At 37.7% G+C, this 25,067-nt stretch overlaps 1 protein-coding gene across 1 annotated transcript in view; it reads right to left on the bottom strand.

Moving 5' to 3' along the window:
* LOC308642277 (ras and EF-hand domain-containing protein-like) overlaps positions 1 to 25,067 on the bottom strand; it is a 72,536-nt gene that overhangs the window by 5,634 nt on the left and 41,835 nt on the right. Inside the window, exons 5-16 of the mRNA XM_081281125.1 lie at positions 24,905 to 24,982; positions 22,295 to 22,410; positions 20,321 to 20,389; positions 18,682 to 18,766; positions 17,727 to 17,815; positions 14,099 to 14,333; positions 13,669 to 13,806; positions 13,403 to 13,550; positions 11,859 to 11,940; positions 10,708 to 10,822; positions 6,872 to 6,991; positions 3,963 to 4,039 (exon numbers count right to left, since the gene is read on the bottom strand). Coding sequence (XP_081137251.1) covers positions 3,963 to 4,039; positions 6,872 to 6,991; positions 10,708 to 10,822; positions 11,859 to 11,940; positions 13,403 to 13,550; positions 13,669 to 13,806; positions 14,099 to 14,333; positions 17,727 to 17,815; positions 18,682 to 18,766; positions 20,321 to 20,389; positions 22,295 to 22,410; positions 24,905 to 24,982 — 1,352 coding nt within the window. The remainder of the gene's footprint in view (positions 1 to 3,962; positions 4,040 to 6,871; positions 6,992 to 10,707; positions 10,823 to 11,858; positions 11,941 to 13,402; positions 13,551 to 13,668; positions 13,807 to 14,098; positions 14,334 to 17,726; positions 17,816 to 18,681; positions 18,767 to 20,320; positions 20,390 to 22,294; positions 22,411 to 24,904; positions 24,983 to 25,067) is intronic.

Here is a 25,067-nt window from a genome sequence, read left to right as displayed (position 1 = left end):
CATCAGAGAGAGAGAAGGAGAGAAAGAGGAAGAGGAAGTAGTGAGTGCAAAATGAAATCCTGAGGTGACCAACGTTGAAGTGGCAAGCAGTGATTCAGGGTAGCAGTGGAAAGTCCTGACTCCACCACCTCCTCACTGTGTCCATTTGATCAGGCTGATTAAATATCCTAATTCCTATGTTTCCTCATCTGTAAAATGGGCAGGATAAGTACTGTATCCTCATGGGACGATTTGCATATCTCCCTCTGGGAGACCCAATGGCCTCTTATCAGCTACAAACCATATGGCTGCCTTGCCTGGCTTTATATATATTTATATCTTATTTATAATTTTCCTTCTAATGTCAAACTACAAGGCTTGCCTTTTATTCCACTGATATCCTATTGAACCTGGTAGAGGGCTAAGCACATACTAAATTTTCATAATAATGCTTACGTTATTAAACTTGAAAGCAAATATTAAGGAAGGAAAATATACACCCACATCTTTCACCTGGTCTTTGTGTTTTTGTTTTCATTTTTTATCCATCAAAACTGCAGGCATGCCGACATTAAGGAAATCAGAAAGATATGATCAGAAACATCTAAAACAGGTTTATGCCTGGGAAAATTAAGTGACTTCACCAAAAGCTGCCACATGCTTAACAACTACATTTTAAAACATATGTAATTATTATGTGCCAATCAGAAAAATAAAACAATTGCCTTTTAAATGACTCAATGTAGCCAACAGGACACATATGAGCAGTTCAGTTCTTGAGCTGATCTGTATAGAGCCTGAGCTTTTCGTGTTTTTCTCCAATTTTAGGCTGTTGCTCAACTGAATGCCTGTTGAACTTGGCTTACTACAAAATGTTTAAAGCTTGTGGTTCCGGTATTAGCAAATTTATTTATAATAGAACCATGGTTGGACCTAGTGGCACTGTAAGACTATTGCATTTCTAAGAGTAATTTTTCCTTGGATTCAGAGGTTTTTCAAGAAAAAGCAGGTAGAGTCCAGGCTGTTAACCAAACACATGTGGCCTCCCTTCAAAAGCAAACTATGTTTCAGACAGTGTAAATACATACCAAATAGGATACTATTTCACAATTTATGACATTACATGGTAAAGAAGGGACAATGGTGGAATCACCCCATGAGATCTAAATCAAGAACTTATGTGTTCTACATAACATGCAATTTTTTAAAGGTTGAAAACTTTTAAAAATGATAATTCTACCTGTGGAGACTTTAACATTTCTACTTTAGTCTTGAGTACTCTGACAAGGAACTGTGAGGATGGCATAAATCAAAGTTTTCACTAATATATTACTAATATTACTAATATACTAGAGGCCCACCAAACCAGGCCATAATGCAATAACAATAAAAAGAAAACCTCCATGTCAAACACCATGATAAGTGACTCACAAGAAGCTTGTTTGATTTCTTTAATTGTCTAAAGATTAAAAAATAACTATGATCTTACCTTACACAGTTGAAGAACTTTGTTATCAAAATTCCTTTGTACACCAATTGTTTTAAGTAAATAAACACAAACTGGTGTCTAAGTTACACAATAAACAGGGCCAATGACTGGCTGATCCAACAGGTCACATATGAGCAGATGGGGAGGAAGCCTGCAGTTTGCAGCCTCTCCCATCTTTATGATACAATAAAGAGAATCAATTCCACACTTTGGGTGTGACCAGGGCATTTTGTATGCATTTCAATTTAATATGGCCCCATGAGACAATTGAGCATTAAACACTAATTATTTTACTCAGTAGAGTGTAGTCTACTATATAAAGAATCATGGTCTGTTACTATTGGAAAGGTCATTTTATTCATCCTCTTCCTCATTTTGCTAATTCCAGATGCCTAAAGTAACTCCAAGACTTGACAAGGATTTCATAGCTACTTAGGGGTAGATTTAAGAATGGACTTTGAGTTTTCTCCTTCCACAATCCTCTAATATGCTAGGCAGCAGCCAGTAACCATGAAGAGCTTGAGTATCTCTTATTCAAAATGCTTGGGTCCAGAGTGTTAGACTTTACCAGTTAAGTAACCCTAATCTAAATATCCAAAATCTAAAATGATCGAAAATTCAGTATTTTGACCATTAACATCTGTGTCCAAAGTTTCAACTTTTAGAGTATTTAGGATTTTAGATTTTCAGATTAGGGATGCTCAACCTACACAAGGACTGACCTGGAGGTGATTATGTAGCTGCTGGGGCAGATGTGGGTGGAGCAGGACCCAAAAGTGCATCGTTTCCTGCTGTGTAGAAATCCTTGGACTCATATTCATGAAATACCAAAACAAGCACTTGAAAAAGTGAAAATACTTATTAATTCAGCAATTACTCTTATAGGCAAACACTACATTTCAATGAATTCTCCCTGTAGTACAAGTAGCTTGCTAGGCCAAAACAGCTGGTGTTCCCTATGTACCAGAGGCATGTGGAATTCATTATTTGAGCTGATAATGAATATAATATAATGGCTCTTTTCTGTAAAATATGATATCAGTCCAGGATTCTCCTACTAAATATATATATAAAAGCCTGGAGCAATGGCAACACCTGTAATCCCAGCGGTGTTTAGGAGGCTGAGGCAGGAGGATCACGAGTTCAAAGCCAGCCTCAGCAAAAGTGAGGCACTAAAGCAACTCAGTGAGACCCTGTCTCTAAATAAAAATACAAACTAGGGCAGGGGATGTGGCTCAATGGTTGAGTGCCCCTGAGTTCAATTCCTGGTCCAAAACAAAAACAAAAACAATGTACTTCAACTGAATCTATATACACGTTTAGATATTTGCCTTTTTCCTACCTGTTTTAGTTTACATTCAAAGTTCACACGGTTTGTGCTTTAAATAAAGATAATTTCTAGTGATGTGGGGCGGGGGGATCATTTCTCTTGAACTGATGTTAGATGGAAAGACTCTGAGTGTGAGTTCAGGGTGTCTGCCAAGCCCTGTCACACGCTAATGCTATGCAGGCTGCCAGAGGTCCTTGACTTGTTTCCTTGTTCTCTCAGGTGAGGGCAAGCCACTAAGCTCAAGGTCCTAGCCCAAGCACTCTACTAACAGAACTCCATTTAATTAGGCACTCCAAATACCAAGTCATTAATTGAAAAGTAGCATAGAAAATAATGCAAAGTATTTAACTGTCAATGTTTACTAGTGGAAGAGGTCAATTATCACAAAATCTCACAAATCATCAGGAAAAGAATTATATGCCGAAAATTTTGTTTTTGCTTTGTCTACAACTAGATATCACTGTCCTGGTTTTCTTTTCTGATATCTTTATTCTTTTCCCTTTTGGGGGATAGGGTATATATCCCTTTAGGCTAGTAAACATCTGTGGCAGAAAAACTAAGCCGTAGAGATAAATTTAGCCAAAAATGTTATTTCCTAGGGATACATAAAGAACTAAAGTGCAGGCATATTTATATACATCCTTAATGATGTGGTTTTCATTCTAATACACATCCTAAAATATTATTTATTATCAACACCATTGCCTTAACTAAATAATTACCTAGGTAATAATTTTGGCAAAGTGATTCTAACTGGCATGATAAGAGAATTTGCTCTGTTTGTTGTTTCCCCCACCTTTTTACCCAGTAAAATGCCACAATACATTGTTATATTGGCAATAGTCTCTTGTGTTTAAAATCTGGTTCCTGGAGATGATTCATACAAGTCCATTATTAGCTATATGATAACATTTTGCAGAATGTCAACAACACCTCAGATGTACCTGTAAGGATATTTTGCCCAACTTCACAGTGAACCAGAAGCATTACCAGTTCTTATAACATCAGTGTGTATTTTCTTCTCCTATCATGTCTGAAAAATAGGACAGTGTTTTGCAAAGGATACTCTAACTGTATGTTATGGTTAAGAAATCTGACATAAACATTAACTAAGTGAAAACTCAGTCCTACGTCCAGTTACCCAAGCATAAGGTGAAACTTTACCAAGCAAGATGGAGAACAGCTTCCACTATATTGGAACCATCTTTGGCACTTATTTCACAAAATAACGCCCCATAGTTCTGTAGAAAAGAAGATTACACAATTAAATGAAGCCTTTAATTGGGTTTCCTGAAATTTTGTTATTAAAATAGATAAAATATGTTTTCTATCAAGCATGCAGAGTAACTAATAGCTAAGAAATTGAATTCAGAGTTTCAGTACTTAAAACAAGTCTGAGCATAGTTATTCCAGGAACAGTTCACTTTTCAGAGGATTTTTATTTTGCATTGAAAAATACAATATATTATGTTTTAAGATTTTTTTTTACTTCCAATTCTTATTATACACATGCTACCAAATGTTCTCTATCAATTAATTTGAGAGAAATAAAAATGATAGCTTAAGGTAACCACACAGGAATTAAGTATTCATCAAAGCAAGTTTGCTTTTGGCCACCTTTACACTATCATCGTTTCTCTGAGGATCCAGCAGTCTCCTTGTTGCTAAAACCAGTGGACATTTTTTAGTCCTCTCTTAATTAACCTCTCAGCATTAGGTATATGATCGCTCAAACCTTCCAATGCCTCCCATTCCTCTTCAAGCAATGTTCAAATGCTTTCCCTTGGCCAACAAGTGTCTGCCAATATCCCAGTTTGCTTTCTACCCTATCTCCATACTTACAAAGTTCCAGTTACCCTGGCCTTCCTTAAATAGCTCCAGTTCCCCAAATTTGTACTGATCCCATGACCTTAGGCTACCTTTCCCTCCACTATGCCTTCACCAGAGTCCTGCCTACTTTTTGGATTTTTAGGTAACACTCCCTTATCGAAGTTAAGATTAAGCTGTTTCTAAACCTGAAAAGTCTATACAAGGTCTTCGTATCATAAAACCTCAAACACTCACTATTTTTTCTGCATAGCATTTGCCACCAAATTACATAGCATCTGCCACCAAAGACAGTTCTTTCTTTTTTTTTTTTTAAGAGAGAGTGAGAGAGGGGAGAGAGAGAGAGAGAGAATTTTCAATATTTATTTTTCAGTTCTCGGCGGACACAACATCTTTGTTGGTATGTGGTGCTGAGGATCGAACCCGGGCCGCACGCATGCCAGGCGAGCGCGCTACTGCTTGAGCCACATCCCCAGCCCCAACAGTTATTTCTTTGTCTAACAAGCTGGAGATATTTTTCTCTTAATAAAGGAGAACTGGATAGGCTACAGGTCTAGATGTGGGTTAAATATTCCTGTGTGGGACAGGGGGAGGATTTGATGGTTGCTCTGGAGCAGGGAAAGAGAAAGAAGAGGTTGAGAAAGGGAACAAATTCCACAATGGGACCTATATCTAGGAGCCCCCAAGTCCATAAAAAAATGTACACATCATAAAGTGAATGTATGTCAAGTAGAAACAGTACTGGTATTGACTTTAACACCCAGGATGTTATAAGGTGAAACAGAGACTGTCTTTGAGGATACAGGATGGTGGAAGGCAGAAGATGCTTGAAGAAGAAAACTTTAGAAATCTGGTGAAGAGGGGCTGGGGTTGTGGCTCAGAGGTAGAGTGCTTGCCTAGCACAGGCGGGGCCCTGGGTTCGATCCTCAGCACCACATAAAAATAAAAGGACTGTGTCCAGCTACAACTAAAAAATTTTAAAAATTAAAAAAAAAAAAGAAATCTGGTGAAGAATAAAATTACCAGGCAGATAAGAATTACTAGATTTCAAAGGGCTGTCTGGAAGAGCTTCTGGCCCATGGACTATGGAGTCTCCATGTATACCTTTCCCAGACAATAAACGACACCAGGACAAACATGTTGCTCTGTCTTCTAATTTCCTCTTTGATTTTTGTTTCACAGTGGATACAATTAAGCAGGTGCCTTAATCAATTGCTTCTGCATTTCCTTATCTACTTTTTGATGTTTATTACAACTGGTTTTCAGTTCTGAGGTTTAAAACAAGATTTTCTAACCTAAACTAGAAAATATATATTGTTTAAATATTTTGTTTTAGTTGTGGTTGGGCACAATACGTTTATTTTATTTTTATTTGGTGCTGAGGATCGAACCCAGTGCTCTGTAGGTGCTAGGCGAGTGCTCTACTGCTGAGCCACAACCCAAACTAAAATAAAACTTCTTTTTAAAGCTCACATTCATATGCTCCCGAGTAGTCCTTTCCTGGTTCTGAGAACAGATAGCAATACTAACATCCCACCAGACTGTCACGGTGTGAACTTACTTGACCCCAGGTGCAGCTGATTTCTTGTATGGGTTAGACAAGTGATGAGAAGGCTATGCAGCATTCTGACAGCCATAGTAACCAGGGAGGAACTTTTCCCATGTTAATATTCAGCACAGGAATGAACTTACTCCTCTATACAAATGCATATCCAAAAATAATGTGAGACTGTTCCAACTAAGCACAAATCTTCGAGGAAAAAAAAAAATAAAAGCAGCCGCCCTCTGATTCTCTTCCCACTATGTCAAATGCTGCTGTATCTTCTGCTCCTTGGCATGGTCACCCTCTGGAACCAAACCCATCATTTCAAAATAGAACACTCATTCTTTCTCCCTTACTTAGATTCCAGGACTAGAGAAGGATTCCAGGAACTGGGTGAGAGGGCAAAGGAAGACGGCAAGATTGTTTTGGCTCTCTGACAACGATACTCAATGGGGGAAAAGGATTCTGTGACTGTTTTCCTTCCACCATGGATTTGCTCCTTGCCATCATTACTTACATTCGTGCAAGGAAGGTAGGGTTCTGGGAGTTCCAACGGGTAAGGACAGTCCATCACCCCATCAAACAGGGTGGAGGTTTACCAAAGAACCTCGTAAGCAAAGGTAGACAAAAGTGAAAGGCCACTGACCCCAACGCTACTGAACCCCTAGATTCTTTTTCAATTTGGACCCACCCTCACTCTTACCATGGCCAGTTTTTCTCCAAAATACGCAGGCACACATTTTTGACCCTCTGAAGCAGCAGTGTCACGAAGATCAGCCTTGTTTCCTACCAACATGATAGGAATAGCCTCTTGGGTTGCATCCTACCAAGAAGAAAGAAAAATGGGCACACATCAGACATTGGACAAATACAATGACAACAGTAACAACGGTAACAGCAGTAGCAGCTGCCACTGTCCAGTTGTATGTCAAATGATATTTGTTGGTAACAGCAGTAGCGGCTGCCACTGTCCAGTTGTATGTCAGGTGATATTTTCAGAATTTCTTGAAAAAAATGTTACATGAATACAAGCTGCTTTCAATGCATTCAAAGTCATGTTAAGTCACATTTCAGTAGAATAAAGAGCACACTTATTATCACTGTACAACTCTTAGATTGTCAATTACAATAATTATTTGTTATACTTGAAATAGTATCTTTAAACCTCAAAATATCTTTAAGCTCAGCTAGCCTTACCCACACCCCCCCCCCGCCCTGCCATTTACTGGTAAGAAAATTGAAATTCAGAGAGGTCAAATAAGAACATATTAGGCCTAGGACCCAGGTTCAAAGTTACCTCAAATCCCCCTATTATACAATGCTGCATCCTTAGGTTAATGAAAAGGGTAAAAGGCACTGGGATTAATCAGCTTTACAGCAAAGGAAACATGCATCTGCTAATTTCTCATTTCTAGCACACAGAGCATGACAAACCAATATAAACTTAAGAAGCATGACCACAGAATTATTTTTGGCTTGGGCACCGACACAATTTTCTACAGCTTTCACTTCAAACAATGATGAGTCCTAGTCAACTTCATTATCACAGGTGCAAAACACAAGTAATTCTTTAGCTGTCATGGGAAAAACGGGGTTCAAAAGTTCACCACTCACCGTTCTCTGGTTTCCAATAAAAGCAAAATACAAAGTCCTAAAGGTCAACAGTTTTCATAAGAATCCACTGCTGGACATTCAAAGTAATAGATCCAAAGGCTAGAGCTTATCAGCATATGAAAAATGCCACAGCTTCCCAGCATTCAGAGCAACACTGACCCTAAGGTATGAGTGCAAGGCTAACTCAGCACCTACTCTTCCCAGCACCTGGTCCCTCACGGGCTATGTAAGAATAGTCAAGTACTCTCAGGCTTCTGCCTCAATTTCCTTCTCTATAAATTGAAAGGGTTATTGAGAGCATAATCTACCTCAGCGGCTATGATGACAACAAAAGACAGTAACCTGACTAGCCAAGAAAAACAGGATTCTGTCTCCTAAACAAGAAAAAGTGGCAGCCCTGACACAAATATGTGGAAATTACTCTCTGCCTAAAGATCTCGGGAGACTCATTTAGTTTGGTGCTATACCTGATACAGGATCAAGACAAGAGCCTTAAAGTGAAATTATATTTGATTTCCTTTCTCTTCAGATAATTTTTCTCTGATTGAAGGCATCAGAATACAGAGAAAGCAAAGGGGAGAAGGAAGAAAAATGTCCTTCCAAAAACTAGCTGCTCCACCCTTTCATGTGCTCATGAATTGTATTCTTTAGCGATCTCAGAATTCAACAGGAAGTCATTAATCAATATTCACTTAAACAGCCATGAAGCTAAGCATCTAAATGACTCCCCAGAGTCACACAGTGGAAAAGTGGCACCTCCTTCAAGTCTTGACCCAAACATCACCTTCTTGGTGAAGCTGAAGCTGCCGTGACCACACAGTGAAAACTGCAGCCTGCTTCTCCTTTTGTTTCTATAACATTTATCACTTACTATCAGACTATCTCTTTTATTTCCTTATGGTTGTTGCTTGTTATCTGACTCCCCCACTAAAATACAAGCTTCATAGGACAAGGCTCTTACTTTTACCATCAGATATATCCCCCAAACACAGAACATATGTGCTAAGAGGAGGAAGAAACTAAAAACAAAAATTCTTTTTTCTAATATGTGAAAGTCAGGATCAGATCTCACATCGCAAGTATCTTTCTCCATTCAGCTTTGACCTAAACATTCAATCAGTAAATTATTCAAAACAGGTAAGTAAAAAGTTATAATTTCATTTTATCAATGATTCTGTTAATAAGATTTTGTAACCTAGCAGCTTTCAATCGAAGTATAACAACTATCAATTCAGAGGGTCGGTTCACACCGACAGTCTAGTGCTTCTCTGTCCTCTGGCCTGTTTAGTGATGGCACCACTCATTTCCACCCAATTTATTGTGATCATATAAATGGCCCATAGAATTGCCTCAATTAGATGAAGCTGTGGAGAAGCTTCATTGTGCCCATTCTCTAAGGCAGAATTCAAATTCCATATGGTATCTATTTTTTCCTCCTGTAATAAATTTAAGAATTCATCTTGCGTGACATTTTCTTCCTTTTGAGACCCTATGAAAAGGTGATACTGATGGCTGAAAGGGTACTTACCATGTGCAGGCGCTCAGCAAGCAATAGCTGTGCCACTTTATGTAAGAGCTTTTTCATTGAGAACAACCTTGCCTTTTGTGCCTTCTTTTCTTGAGCATAACGCAAACATTTAAAATGATGACTAAGCCCCAAATTTCAACAATAAAACGTTTTGCTCAGATCTTACTTCTCCAGCCCAGGGAACTCTGTTTGTTCTTCTTGAGCAGATGCCTCTCCTGTACTTTTGAATTCCTTTCTACTCATTAAAGACTTCTATTCATCTGCTGCTCACTCTGGTGCTGAGCCTCTAACTGCTAAATAAATGTAAGCAAGGGCCATATACTTTCTATGCCTCAGGTTTCTCGTTATAAGAGACAATAGTACATTTCTAACTTCCTTTCTCAGATGTTAGAGAGGTTAGCATAACATATAGAAAACCTTGTGAAGTCAAAATATAAATGTGAACACATTTCACTGCATGCAAAATGATAGTAGGTACATATTTATTCATCATTGTTGACATCTTGTTGCCAACCACAGTCAGTCATTTCTCTTATTACTTTTCTAGTTAGAGAATGTAACTCCAGAGGTTAACTTAACACCAGACTGCAATCAGTCCTGCTTATCCACTACTGGCGTTTAAGGTCTGTTTAAAATTATAGATAACGTACTAACTTGAAAAGTTAGATTAGCTGCTAGTTTATTTTTCAAGAGTGTTCTGAACCATAGCTTGAACCACACTTTCGTTGATTAATAACTGTTAACAGCACATTAAATGTGGCCAAAATCATTTCCTACTTTTAAAAATCATTTAGCATGAAACCAAATGATATGAAAGCTCCTTAGATGAAAGACACAAACCTACTTCACCACAGATATTATCCCACAAGTTAAAATACCAACTGGTATATTAGAGGTACCTGTGGTGTCGAAAGACCCCCACATTACAACCAAAATAAGGTGAGAACATAGCTGCTGTAGCCTTCAGACCTCAACTCAGGCTCACATCCGGGTGGTGTTTCACCTATGTCTTAATCCACGTGGAAGCCCCTACACATGTTTAACCACAGTATACATCCAACCACACCCCCATCTTGTTTGGAAAGCTGCTTCTCCTCAGGTGACCTGCATTCTCACTTGGTTACACAGGGTTCCAATATTATCTATAAGAGAACCCGGAAGTTTCATTCCCAGAAGTTACCTTCAGTAGTGTCTGTGGCCTTGGGGGAACTTATGCAATTCCTGGGAAGAGACCAATGCTGCCAAGGGCCACTGGAAACTCTGCCTCAGTACACCATTCTTCCTGACAGCTTGGATCAAAGGCTTCTAGTCAAGTTCACCCCCACAAAGAGCAATAGCATTTTCTAAGTCTATAACTCCTCCACGTAATTTTCTGTTTCTTCATTTTGATTCCTTACCTCAATCATATCTACCCATTCTCGTACATTAAGAAAGCTTTTCTCACACGTGACATCATATAGCAGCAAAACTCCGTCTGCTTTCCTGAAGTAAGACTTGGCAATGCTCCTGAATCTGGGAAACAGAAAAGCGCCTTGTGACTCCATCAGCTGGGTGCTGCTTCATTCTTCATTTCCCTTACACTCATTTTTTGTTTTCTCATCTTCTAAAATCAGCCCCATTTGAGACTCTAACAGCAATGTATTGCTGTGAAGTGGCCATCTCTACAGCTTCAAAGGAACCAGTGAAAGTTAACAGGATACAGGTATGGGTGACTGATTTAGAAAAGCCAATTATTTTTTTCCACTAAACAATCCCAAGAATCTCTAACCCCAAAGCAGAACCACATTAACAGAGAAGTGCAATTTTTAAAAATGTCAACTTCACAGGTAGGACATAGAGGAGGTTAAACAGAGAATTATTTTATCTAGGGTTATATCAACCACGGACATCTTTAAAATGTTAAAATTCCATTCTGATAGAGATTCTGAGCTACATGAGGATATGCCTTTGTGTCCACCTGATCAATTAATCTCAGAACACTGAATGAATCAAGTGCCTGGACAGATGCACACATTCCATTCTTATTTGTTAAACAATTATGTAATTTCAAAGGGTTAGATAAGTTTAAAACCTATATTCTTTATACTTTTGAATGCAATGAATGCAAGATTTGTATTGGCAATGAAAGCAAATTTGTATCATTGAACTTGAACTCAGTGGGAGGGTAGGCAGACAAGTTCTCTTCTCCACCATTTATTTTTGCACAGCTAAGTAGCTCCTCACTCTGATGCTGCATTCAGGAGTGGTGCCTCACTTAGATTCCCCTGTTAGGAAAGTGCACTCTTCTAGTTGCACATGAACATCAGCTCAAAAGAAGCTTAAATGCCCTCTTCTCACACAACTGACACTCATGTCAAGGAGGGGACCTGGAAGAAGGTGAGCATTACTGAGATTATAATATAACTTATAATTAATACTAATGTAATATAAATATAATTAAAAGGTCTACTAATATTATGTAATTATGAATATAAAAAACACCAAGCATCCTATAAGGCTCGTTTTTGCAAAACTAAGTGGAGTCTGAAGCGTTATGAAAAGCACTTGCCTCTCCTGCCCAGCTGTATCCCAGAGCTGCAGAACTGTTTGCTCTCCATCTACAATGAGAGTTTTCATTTGAAAATCAACTCCTGAAAAGAAATATGAGTGGAGAAGAGAGTAAATCATTCCATTAGCTTGCTACATTCGAGCCCTCTTTTAAGATGAGAGAAGAGCCAATAAACCAAAGCTCAGTGAGGTAGAAAGGAATGAACACGGCCTTCAAGAGAGTGAACTTCAAATACTAATTGTAAGTCAGATCACACATATGCATACAGATACCCTGTCTGCAGACTGGCTGATGTGGGGAAGGGCTTAATCTATGGAAAACGGAACATCTATCTTCTGTTTTCACAGATGATTAAATGACTGTCGTATTTGTGTGTGTGTGTGTATGTGCATGTGAGTGTACATACACGTAAGAATGTGCATGTTGTATATGTATACATATATGTACATGTGTTATGTATATATCTGATATGTATAGGTGTGTATGTGTAGGCCTATGCATGTATACATGTATATTATGTATACTGTATACATAAGAACACACATAATATTGTACATGTATATGTAGTTTTGTGTGTATGTTTGCATGCATACATATATGCATGTTCATATGGTACACTGTGATTACACACATAAATTTACACCTGTGTACATGTCATGGTCTCTAGCAACCAAACCAAATACTGTGTAGTCTGTTTATGAACTAGTGAACTTTCAGGTTTGTTATTTCAAAGGTGTAGCAGAGAATACACCCTATAAATGTACAAAGTCACCCATTGTGAAAAGGGCAATCAATATGTTCTAACATTTCTGGTTATCAAACAAAAAACTCTTTAAATAAAGAAGAAAAATATGATAATTTATATATCCTCGACTCCTTTTACTGATTATTATGTAAATTTGGGACATCTAGATAAAACTTTTTTGTTGCTAATGTAGAGACAGAAGATGGAAGCATACTTCTGGCTTTGATTCTGACCATAGTGACAAACTGGTCACCAATACTGTCACTGCAGCAATATCGCCAACATCTTATCAGAAAGACTTTTCCTGGCCACCTTGTATAATCCTGCACTTTTTTCCAAATTTCATGCTTTTAAGTTTTTTCCCCCCTTTAGTCTATTCCTCTCCATTGGGATATAAATTCTCTACAGGCTGGGATTAAGTCAGCTTTCTTCATTTTGTGTCCTTAGCACCTACAATAGAGCCTGCCTCTAGGTGGGACTTAGGATACGTACGCTAAATAAACGAATCCAACATCTCCAGCTCTACACTTGGATTGTTTGATCTGACAGGCTAAACAGATACTGCTGTCATTTATCAGTTTTCCTCAATAATGTGAGATTTTACCCAAAACACAGAACCATTCTGTAGACAAGGACACACACACACACTATATATATATATATATATATATTTTTTTTTTTGAAAGTATACAGAGAGAGAGAGAGTTGTGTCTGTGTATCTATGTATATAATCCCTAAAAAAAAGAAAACCAAGCTAAGAAGTTCATCTTCCCATTACCAAATGAATCAGGGGCCATACCCAATGTGGCACTTGTGTTTCCTCGAAATTCATTCTTGCAAAGTCTCATGAGGAAACTGGATTTCCCCACTGCAGCGTCCCCAGCAAGCACAATCTTGTAAGCCTTCTGTGAACTAGCAGACTTGGAGTTATCACCTGCCACATCTGTCTAGAGGAAAGAAGCCACAGTGGGTGATAAGGGTAGTGCCAGTTTTCTTCTTAAATAAGTACCATGGCACAGAAAATTATTAGTGTTCATGAAGGGAAGTGTCTTGGAAGCTACCTACCTGGGGTGAAAGAGCAGAGATGGGTTTTCTTGAAGAACTGACTATGCTGCCTCCACTAATAGACCCTTGGGACTTCCAGTCTAAAACAGAAGCCACACCTTCTGAACCATATGTTTCTTCATCCCTTATATCAGGAACCTGTTTTGTAAAAAGCGGTTAAAAATAAAGCCTTCATTACACATATACATCATGAATTAAAGAGAAGAAAACTATATAGTTCAATCTACAGCCAATGATGTTATGGAATAGAGAAGCATTGAATGGCAAATCTATGAGAACTTCTTCCTAATTTGATGGAAAACCAAAACACTACTGACTAAGCTTCAAGTTTATGACATTTATAACAGATTCTTATGACAGATACAAGTCGAAGATGGTGAAACAATCCAATCCAAGGCAGGCCTCGGAGGGCAGTGGTTTCTCGGCTTACATCCGTGTCTGAAGCGTCACCGGCACAGTTCTCCTGCACCCTCTGTGAATTCCGAAATCCCCGCTGGTGCTTGTATTCCACTTCAGAGTCGTACTCATTGGGATCTCTCAGGGTAGACAAGCCGCTGTCAAAGCAGCTCTCAGGCAGGCTGTCAACTTCATAATTCATCCTCTGCATAGGATCACAGAGGGCCAATGAGTCACAGTCCTCATCCACATACGAAGAGCGGGATGACCTGGTAATGAAAGAAGAGACTGTTTTACCTGGGAGCTTGCAACTCTCAAAAATGCACAGGTGACAGACTGTCAGGGATGGGGTCAAGAATACCAGCATCTTCAATTTCCAAGAGCCATGATGAAGCATCAGAGAAATGAAATGTTCAAAGCAACAGAGGGTCTGTTGTGGTGGCACATGCCTGTAATCCCAGTGGCTGGAGAGGCTGAGACAGGAGGATTGTGAGATCAAAGCCAGCCTTGGCAAAAGTGAAGCACTAAGCAACTCGGTGAGACCCTGTCTCTAAATAAAACACAAAATCTAGGGTTGGGGATGTGACTCAGTGGTCAAGCATCCCTGAGTTCAATACCCAGTACCCCCCAAAATAAGCAAAATCACCTTCTTTGTTTCCTGATATAAAAGAGATCCACATGCAATCTCAAGCCACATTAATAAAAATGGACACAGAACATGAGCCTTTTTTACTTCAATGTGATCAAGACCATATTCTGAATAGTGTCTCTGTTTTGGGGCAACATCTCTATTTAAAGGGGATGCTATAAACCAGGCTTGGATAGTTGCCTCAGATACATGGACTAGTTCACTGTACTCAAGTCTTGATGGGTTTTCTCTTCAAATACTTCAAGAGAGGACAAATAAAGGAGAACTCTTCTAAGTATTCTAAAATTGCATAAGACAAAATAAGGATTAACTGATAAGCTTTCTGGGAGTCAGATTTCGGATCAACATGGTGAAAATGACAGGCAATGAGAAATGTGTGCTACCAGAATGCTCTGACATGAGATGAGTTTTCTGTCACTCCATGTTGACACATTTTCTGGAAAGGCCCTTTTAGAAGATGCTTCATCAGACAAACCTAGAATTTCTTACTTCAGTGGATCCTTCCATTTGTGAAAATCTAATATTTTACGGGTGGGGGAAAAACTAACATCAAGCAAGATAATTCAAAGAAATTGCATACTTTCCTAGTTTGCTATTCCTTTTTCATAAGAATCAAAGCTCATTTTGAAATAAAACAATGGCTAGGATTTATTTAGCACTCCCACCACATACCCATGCACCATTCTAGCACTCTGCCTACATGACTTATGGCAAAGGAGATTGGGAAGGGTAGATGGTCTTCAAATGGAAGAAATAAGAAGAGATAAGATATACTTAGAAGAGAAAGGGTGATCTTAATGTAAATAAGTAGAAGCACATAAACCTAAGGAGACAAAAACATTTTTGAGCCATTAGTAAAATTTTTAAAATTAACTAAAAAGGTGATTTAGCCACTATTCTCTCTCAATACTTGTGCAAGTATAACATCTTTATTCTAATACAGGAATTTCATATAAGATATTAATTTATGTAGTTAGCCAGGTGTGAATATGTGTGTATGTGTATATATATTTTTGCACTGCTTCATAATTTATAAAATTCTTCTTCTGAAATTGCATTTAGGTCAATCTGTGAGGAACAAAAACCTTTTTTTTATTCTAATGTAGTAATGACTACTTCAGTTCCATTCTTCATTAATACTCTTTTTTTCTTAACATATTTCTATTTTTGATAAGGGGCAAAAAATAAGCAAAATTCTGAATTGAGAGATTATCTCATAAATATCTAGTCTCTAAATTAAAAACAAAGATGCCAAACGGATTTTCACAAACTCAAAAAAAGTAAACCACTCTTACCTGCCCTGAGATTTTCATTACAATTAGCTATGTAAAAAATCATGAAATGAGTTTTATTTTTTTGTTTATAGTTCTTACAAAAAACACAAGACCAAAACAAACTTGCAATTTAAAATTAAATAAAGCTACACAAACTATAACATGTAACATATAACAAGCTTTTATTAAGTTTTTACATTAGTATCAAAAAGAAAATACAATATTAATAAAACTTCACATATCAAATTAGTTACCCCCTAGAAAGGAACAACAGTACAGATAATGATGGCCTCCAGTTCTATTTCCACACGATGAGCACTTGAGAGCTACATTGCTGCCTTCCCCAAAGGGTGCACCTTCCCCACAGCCCCTTCCCCTTCCTCTCTCTGCTTCCAATCTCTCATGAACAAAGCAGTGCTCCTCTACCACGCCCTTCAGCTATGATGCCTCAGTTTGGCCCAGAATAGACTCAGCTGACCATGGACTAAATCTCTGAACACATGAGCCAAAATAAATGTTTTCTCCTCTAAATTGTTCTTGTTAGGTATTTTGTTCACAGCAATGAAAGTCTAACACTCTGTTACTCTGAGGCTCTGGTGATATGATGATATTATCCCTCAGAATACAGTGTGGAGGAGTTCTCAGTCCAGTACTTGTGAACCTTATTCATGGTGTCTACTCTTTCCAAGAGAAATCATGGTGAAATTTCTAACATAATTCTTCATTATGTACCCTTTCCTACTACTTGCTTAGAACTGATCTGAAATATTAGTCCAAAAAAAATGCATCACAATTATATAGTTTTAAAAATCTATATTTCTCAGTAACGGAGTAGTCAGCAGCTTATAAATCAATAAACCATTAAAATTTTTACTTAAGAAATCAGTGAACAATAAAAAGACTTTACACCAAGATCTTTAGATGGTATCTTCTTCGAAGTGATCACCAATAAGCTTTGGTATCAGACCTTCCTGAAGGGCAATGTGACCAGGATATCATGCACATTATTCTCTATACCCAAAGAACCAAAATGAAAGGGGCTGTACATGAGTTACAAAGTTGAAAAGACACTGTGAGCTGGAAATTCTAGTTCATGCATTCACCTCTACTTCCAGACTTTGACATAGCATAAAATTAACTTTTTAATGACCATCACTGTACATACGGGTACACATATTCACATGCAATCTTTGTTATTACTAAGTCTCAAGAAATAGCAGGCCCAATATTTCACTTTATTTGGTTAAAAATAGGGCTAAATTCTAATGTTTGGAATTTCTCTGTGACTCCTTTAATACAGTAGTTCATAAACCTGTTCTGGCCAGGTTTCTATCTGTGTTGAATGTTTCCTCTTTCTGTAAAATAGTTCATATATTATGCTGATCTATTAAACATTGACAGATCATGACAATAGCCTCAATATCATATACCACAATATCAGTAACTCCAAAACAATTCTCAGAGTCCACTTTCAAGAAACAAGACATGATTAGGGATGAGGTAGTGGCTGGCATGGATAAAAACAAGTCATAGCATCTTAAGGAAGTAATTTTTCACTCTCTGAAATATTCTTTCTTATAGTTTTGACATGATTCACATTTTAGAAGCTTAAAGTAATATCATAGAAAATATAAATTAGTGCCCAAAATATATTCCATTATTTTAATTCACCTCAAGGAAATTTGTCCTCATTTTAACTTTGATCTAGAACTCAAAACAATAAACAAGTGTTAACATACCTGTCATAGCCCAGAGGTTGAAGAGAATGACCATTAAATTTGGGACTGCTTCTAGATATCGTATTCCCTGGTGATACATTATTTATGCGCTGCAATACATAAATATTTAATATTCCATGTAAACATTTTATACATACACACCCAATTTAACTTCTAATGTAACTGAAAGTTTGGTATCTTACATGAGCAAATGTGAACATGAAAATCAATTGAAAAATTGCAGCTGATGACCACAGTCATCAGATCTTAAGATCATACTCTACTACAAATTCCACAGAGACTACCCAGGTTACCCAGATTTTCCAGGACACTGTAACATCAACTTCCTTGGACATATCTCTTCTGGAACCAAACTTGACTTAGTGACTGGCATTGGAATCTTATGCTTAAGCTGACCCTCAAAAGTGTAATAAGAGGCTTCAAGACAAATGCAATCTTGGGAAGGTCCTCAAAATTCCAAATGGGGATTGGCTTACCCTGTAGCATTTGGAATCATTTTCCTGGTGATAGGTTATTTATGCACTTAGATACATACATTTTTAATATTCCATGCCAGCATTTTATACACACATACAAATAACTGTCAATCCGATGATCTACCTACCATAAAGAATACTCAACATGTCTAAACTCACCCCCGAGTGATTCTGCTCCTCTTAATTGGCAAAACAATATTTTTAACACCATGAGCCTCCCTACTTTTTCTTAAGATCATATATGTCTTTCTCTAGTTTCTTAGAAACTTAAGAATTGGTTAACACCAAGGCATTTATTTCTGTAGATGGGTAGCATATTTTTAATTTAGAAAACTGCTCTCTGTATTTTTTGGAAAGAGCTTCTTGAGCTTTCTCATTATAAGATCCATGTGAAATTCTCCACTAAGATATTGCATGATTTCACCACTTCCAAATTATTCAATCACTAGCAAGATGAATTACAAAATGTTATGGCATACCAAGCATCTGTTGAATTTGCTGTAACTGTTTTCAAGGGCACTCCTGAGGCCATCATTACTGTCATGCAGCTTCCGGTTAGCTGTTCTAGATAGGCAAAGTGTTAGTGGGGATCTGTATTAGCACTTTCTTTAGTCAGTGATGTTCAGAATGTAGAACTACTTGTCACCCTTTGCAGCTTTCTCCCATTCCCCTTCAAACCTCAGAATCTGAGATCACAATTCAATATCTGAAATACAACAACTGATTAGTTATCTCTGTTAAATATCCTGAGGTATTTTAGAAATGAATTAGCTAAGAGGTGGAATCCGCTCTTCCTTCAGGTACCTTTCCTGTTTATTTCATGCAGGTCTCTGTTTCCCAAATGCCTGAACCCAGACAGCCAGTTCACACATCCCAGTGGCCAAGCATAGCCAGGCATGGGTACATTATCCTCTTGCTACTCCTTCAACCTACCCATGGAGTAGTGGGACTTGTGTACCAAGTAAACACTTGGATCCTGATCTCAGACAGATTTGGATTCAAATCCTAACTGAAGTACTTCCATATGACCCGATGAAAGGCCCTTTGCATCAGAACCTTCCCCAGCTACAAAATGAGGAACAGAACTATTGCCTCACAAAGTGGCTAATTTTCCCTGCTTATGGCCACTTCATTTTTGCTCAGTTCAATTATCACTTCCTCCAAGAAGACATCTTTGACCTTCTTGGGCAGGCCAGAGCTCCCTTAGGGAATAAGCAACTTTCCTTTATTATCCATTCTCTCACCGGGTATTTTGTATTTATTTCTATCAACCAGTTTCCACATTTCTTCTCTAGACTAGTCCTATAAGAAGAGATATTTTTTTTTCCTCTTACTTGCTACTCTATCCACAGCTCTTGGCATATCTGACCCATAAAAAGTGCTGACTGAAAAATCTACTGAATGAATGAATGAATGGATGGATGGTGGACAAATTTATGGACTCCACAATTTTGCAGGAGAGACTTAATAAATATTCAAAAATGGTGAAGGAAACACCTTGTCAATCTTGACATTACTTCATTTGGTAAACTGAAAACAGAATGCTGCAGAGGTGGAAAAGGATGAAAGGGGAAGAGAAGGTCACTGTTTTGTGGGAAAGACATCAGGAAATGAAATTACTGCAGCGCAGTAATGAAGTTGACAGAATGGGTAGAGCATTTCTTGGGAAGAGGAATAAAAAAATCCTAAGAAAAATATGCCTCTAAATAAGCATAATAAATTGAGAAAGAATAGTGACATAGGCTTTTTCTTGTGTCACTCACCACTCACCAATGTGAAAGGCTGACAAGCTCTGTGTGCAGAGCTGCAAAGAAAGCTGAGGTCAGGGTCGTTGCTCATTACAGAGGCATAATAAAGACATGCTAAACGTACCACCTAACTTGCAAGACTATTAATAACTATGCTCTGTTCCCTGCACTTGAATAAATTATTTAGGATTAAACGCTTCAGAAATTGAGTGGACATGATGAATGCAGCACAGTGAGAAGAAACATACACTGACCTTCAAGCCCATCTGGACTTTGGAATATGGCAAATCGTATAATACACAGCATGTGTGTTATTAACAAAAAAATAACTAAAATGCAAGTGCAATGAGCATTTTATATGAGAACTTACTGGAGAATTTCAATTTGCCTCTCAAGACTATTTCGATCTTCTGTGTATTCTCGGATTATTTCCAGATCCCTGTAAAATTATATTTTGTGTTGAAATAAGAATTAGGTGTCAAGTCCTGCCTGATCTATACCTAACCTCCCAGGTCCTTTTGGACCTTTCAAAAGTCATGTGTCCTTGACCACCATCTTCTCTCTCCCAGTCCTCCTGCTCTGTGCCCTATAGTGTCAGCAGCCTCCTCTCCTTCCCAGCCTCTATCCACAACCTGTGCTTCCTTGTGCAAAGCTCTGCCCCATATCTGACATCATAAATGTGGAACTTCCCCTCCTCACCCATTGCTCAGCACCCACCAGCTGGCCTACCTCTGTTTCTCATTGGGATTGAACTCTGCCCTGGAGTTCCCTCTCCTGGGCAGTCATGGTAAAAAGTTCCCTTTCTGGAAAGTAATGGTACTTTAATCTTTAATCCTTCTCAGAACCTTCTCTGCCCTCTCCAAGCCTTATCTAATTCCAGCTCCTCTTATTTCCTCCTTTCCCACCTCATCATGAGTACCTGCTCTGACTCTCCTACTCACCCTAAGTCACAGGGGAATCTACAGAACCTGGCTTTCTGGGCTAATGAGAGAAACACACTGCAATCCCTGTTGCTTTAATTACAGAAGCCCTGACTTCCTCTTCAGACTGTACCATTGTTAAGCAGACAAACCCATCAGCAGCTTCCCAAACCTCTTTAGGCCATCAAGCTCTCTCCAAAATAAGCAATCTAGTTACTCCCTGGTTGATAAAGCTAAAAGTTTCCCGGTTGTCTATAAGAATTTAAGTCCCTTAGACAAAAATTCTGGGTCCTTACACTATAGCCTTTTTCATGTTTGTTTTTAAACTTTCATTTTTCCATCCAAAGTTATCTCTTTTTGTCTGTCTGCTTTTCCCCTAACCAGTCTTATTCCTCTCTTATGTTCTGGTTTGCTCAATGCCTTACCTGGGACGTCTCCAAGACTCTCTTTTCCCGTCCATAAAATGGAGATAAGGAAGGTCCCTAGTGGACTGAGTGGTACTATAAGTACAAAAGACAGCGCCTGGCAGACAGCACTGCTACCAGTTTTAGTTGTTATCACTGCTGTCTCTTTGCCCTTGAGGACACAAACCTGCTCTTCCACCTGCCCTAGCCTCCTGTATCCTCTTTAAGGAAGATTGAATAAAAAGAAAATTTCTTCTGTAATCACATGGCAGTTAACCCCAAACATGACACTGAAAGTAGTATTGTTTCTGACACTGTTTAGCTCTTACATTGTTTACCTCTGTAAACTTTTTTATTTTCCCAACTAAATTTGAAGTTCTTGAAAAGCAGAGACCTTATCTTTATCTTTTATTTTATATATCCAAACTTATAACTCCTCTAGATCTAAGGATGTATATATAACATACTTAATAAATGCTTTGTTGTTTTCTATTACAAGAACTTAATTCTGATTAAAGTTTGCAAACAAAAAACATTTTCCCCAAATGTTTATACCTCTTATGTATAAACATGTCTCTGTGTATTAGGTTTTATGTTATTAATATCAGCTTGCAAAACAAAAGCATAGAAAAACAAAATTAAGAGGACTACTCTTGTGGTTCTTATGTTGTAGGCCAGGATTCCTACTGGGAAAGCATTTTAACAAGCATAGACTCTTGATACTTTAGGTATATTCTTCTAGCTCCTGGTTGATACAAACTTTATTAAGCCCTGCACTGTCCTAAGCAGGCACTAATTCAAGCAATTAATCTGATTTCTTTTAATTAAACACACCAATACACAAAACTTAGGAAATCTGTCACTCAAAGTACAATCCTTAGATATTATAGAACACATCAGCAAAGTTAATGAAAAACCCTTTATTATTGCATAGATCACATAACCAAGCTTCAACCCCCGTGATAATCATCTCAAAAAATATTCCATCCAAACTGAAAAATAAAATGCAAAGTTTCATATCTCTCAGAATTTAGACTCTGGTCAGCATAATCACTTTTCAAAGCATCTAGTTCACTCTGAAGAAAGGCTATGTTTATCTGTGCTTCTAAAAGATCTTTCTTAACTTTCTGATTTTCCTAGACAAAAGAATGGGGTGGGGCATTAGATTCAGAGTTTCTTGCTCCTGGGAGAAATGAAGCCAAGTATAATATAACCCTTACACATGTTACTCTTATCCTTTCCCAGTTCTTCAAATCTTGCTCTTCAAAGAATTAACTGTCTATTCAAGGTAATTTGACATTATTATAAATTATTAAAGTGTCAAAAATCTAAACCCTCAAAATCCTTCTTCCTTTTAATACTTGACACTTGTTAGAAAACTACAATAGTCAAGAGTTTATCATGATGTACGTTAACACGCTACTGGCAAATTAACTGAGACCAAACATTTGAACACCTGCTTTACTTAGTAAGAGCTATAAAACTACTGATAAACATTCTGTGAAATTTATTGCACCAATTACCAGGCATACTGGCTATTTTTAACAATAAATCCTATCACCTAACCTTAAGTTGTATACTCTAACAAGTATTGGTTAGGGAATTTCTACACTCTTCACTTAAAAAAATCATGGGAGGCTTCCGGTTCAAGACAGTGAATGAGTACATAAGCTTCTCTTTTTCCCTTCTGAAATCCCAATAACATGAAATACCAGAAGAAATGAACCAGTGACACCTAAGGGAATGGAAGAGGGGCCATCAGCAGTCAAGTGACTTAAACATACTTATGGAAAAAGGAATTGGATGAAAACGTGCTGTGAAAGGAAGACAGTTAGGGAAAAGTGTTTGCTAAGGCCTCAATGTAATTTGGGTACCCCAAGGTTACACAAATGGAAGCTTTGTCCCCAGTTTGGTGGTGTAGAGGGTATGGAACCTTTAAGAGATGGAGCCTCATGAGAGCCCCTTAAGTCAACTGGGGGTGCTGCCCTCAGAAAGGATTCTGGGACTCAGCTGCTGTTCTCCAGCTTCCTGTTTGGTGATATGATCGCTCCCAGTCACACTTGCTCTTGCCGTCTGCCATGAGGTCCTCACCAAAAAGGAGAGCTGATGCCAATGCAATGACCTTGGAACTCTAGAACTGTGAGCTAAATGAATGTTTTTATAAAGTCAGTCTGTCTTTGGCATTTTGTTATAGTAACCAAAAAATGGACACAGCTATATAAAAGAAACATGTTGAAGGTTCTTCTGTAGAACACAAAAGGAGGCAAATAAATGACTAGGTCAAACCCCAGAAAATGGGAATGAGAAGTGAAGCTGGAAATAGTGATTAATATTGTATATTAAGGCACCCACACTCAAGTATTTTCCCTCCCTTACCATAGTATAGAATAGCAACAGACAGATTTCCAGGGCAACAAGACAGATGATTTATTTAAAATAATTGAATGACTGCTTTTAGGAATGCTAAAGATGCTCCCTAAATATCCCTAACCCACTTATTTTTGGAACTGGGGTCTCACAGCATGACAGCCAGCTTCACACATTGAGCTCCTAGGTAACACTGTCTTAAGAGAGACACTTTGAAGTTAACAGATCTGTTTACATAGCTGCATAGAACTCCCCACCACCTAAGATGATCAAGCTAATCCTTCACATCAAAATGAGAACTAAGACCAAGGATTCCCAGGTGTGGGGGAAAAACAAAACAATAAATACTAGAAGAGACCCAAAAAATCCTATTTATCTAGACAAACTCTCAACAAATGGTGAGGGGAAATTATACATGCTCAAATATTCTAAAAATGAGAAAATGTATCTCTCACATATCCTTTCTGGAGAAGCTTCTCTTAAGAATGGACTATAGAAAATGAGAATGACAACCCATAAGGAAGGAATTTGTAATATGCAAAATACAAAGAAATACAAAATTCAAGGAAGAATCCTATGAAAATAAATTCTAGGATGGCACATGGCTAGATTGCAAGTTCTACAAAAGGTCAGTCCCATAAAATCTAAAATTTCATGGACTCCAAAATTAATATTATTAAGAGAAAAAAAATGAACCAAATTCTATACACTAAGAAAATAAATAAGAAGTCTTAATGTATCAATGATATTATGAAGACAACAGGATTTCTTTTTATATGAAACCAGGAACTCAATCATAAAAATCCAAGAAATGCTTACCAAAAAATCCAAGATTAGTAATGGTAACACAACAGATATAAATGTTATCAATTTTTGCAGCAGTAAAAGTAAAGATCCGGTGGTGAAAAGATAGAAAAGGGAGAAAGAACAGTTGGAGGAAGTTCAGGGCATCTTGTCTTACAACACCAGAGCTATGAAGTAGAGTCGATGACAAAGAAATGGGTTATTATGCTGGGTAAAGTTTAACTTCCATGTCTTTATTAAATAAAAATAAATAAAACCATTTATAATAAATGGCACATTGCTGAAGGGAAAAATCTGCATATATAACACCTTTGCTCAAAAGTATTTTAAAAACTTTCTCTAACTATGGTATCAATTTCTCATTAAGTTCCCATTCCTAAAGCACTGAAATAATCGTGTGATTATGTCTATGTTGTCTAGCAGGAAATGTAATTTTGAAAGTGAAAAGGTGATTCTTACCATTGATAAATCATAAATTTGTTTTTTTAATGCTGCTACGTCTTCTTTTTGACTTATGTGTTTTGATTGTTCTTCAAGCTGAAAGGACATATAAAAGCTGTAACTTCACAAATTTACTGTCACTGAATTAAGTTTAGGAATATCCCTGAATAGAGATATGGGA

The sequence above is a fragment of the Spermophilus citellus genome (genome assembly GCF_964194105.1).
Source record: "Spermophilus citellus genome assembly, chromosome: 2".
NCBI classification, from domain to species: Eukaryota; Metazoa; Chordata; class Mammalia; order Rodentia; family Sciuridae; genus Spermophilus; species Spermophilus citellus.
Note: the sequence above shows the minus strand (reverse complement) of the source record. Positions and strands in the feature narration are given on the sequence as shown.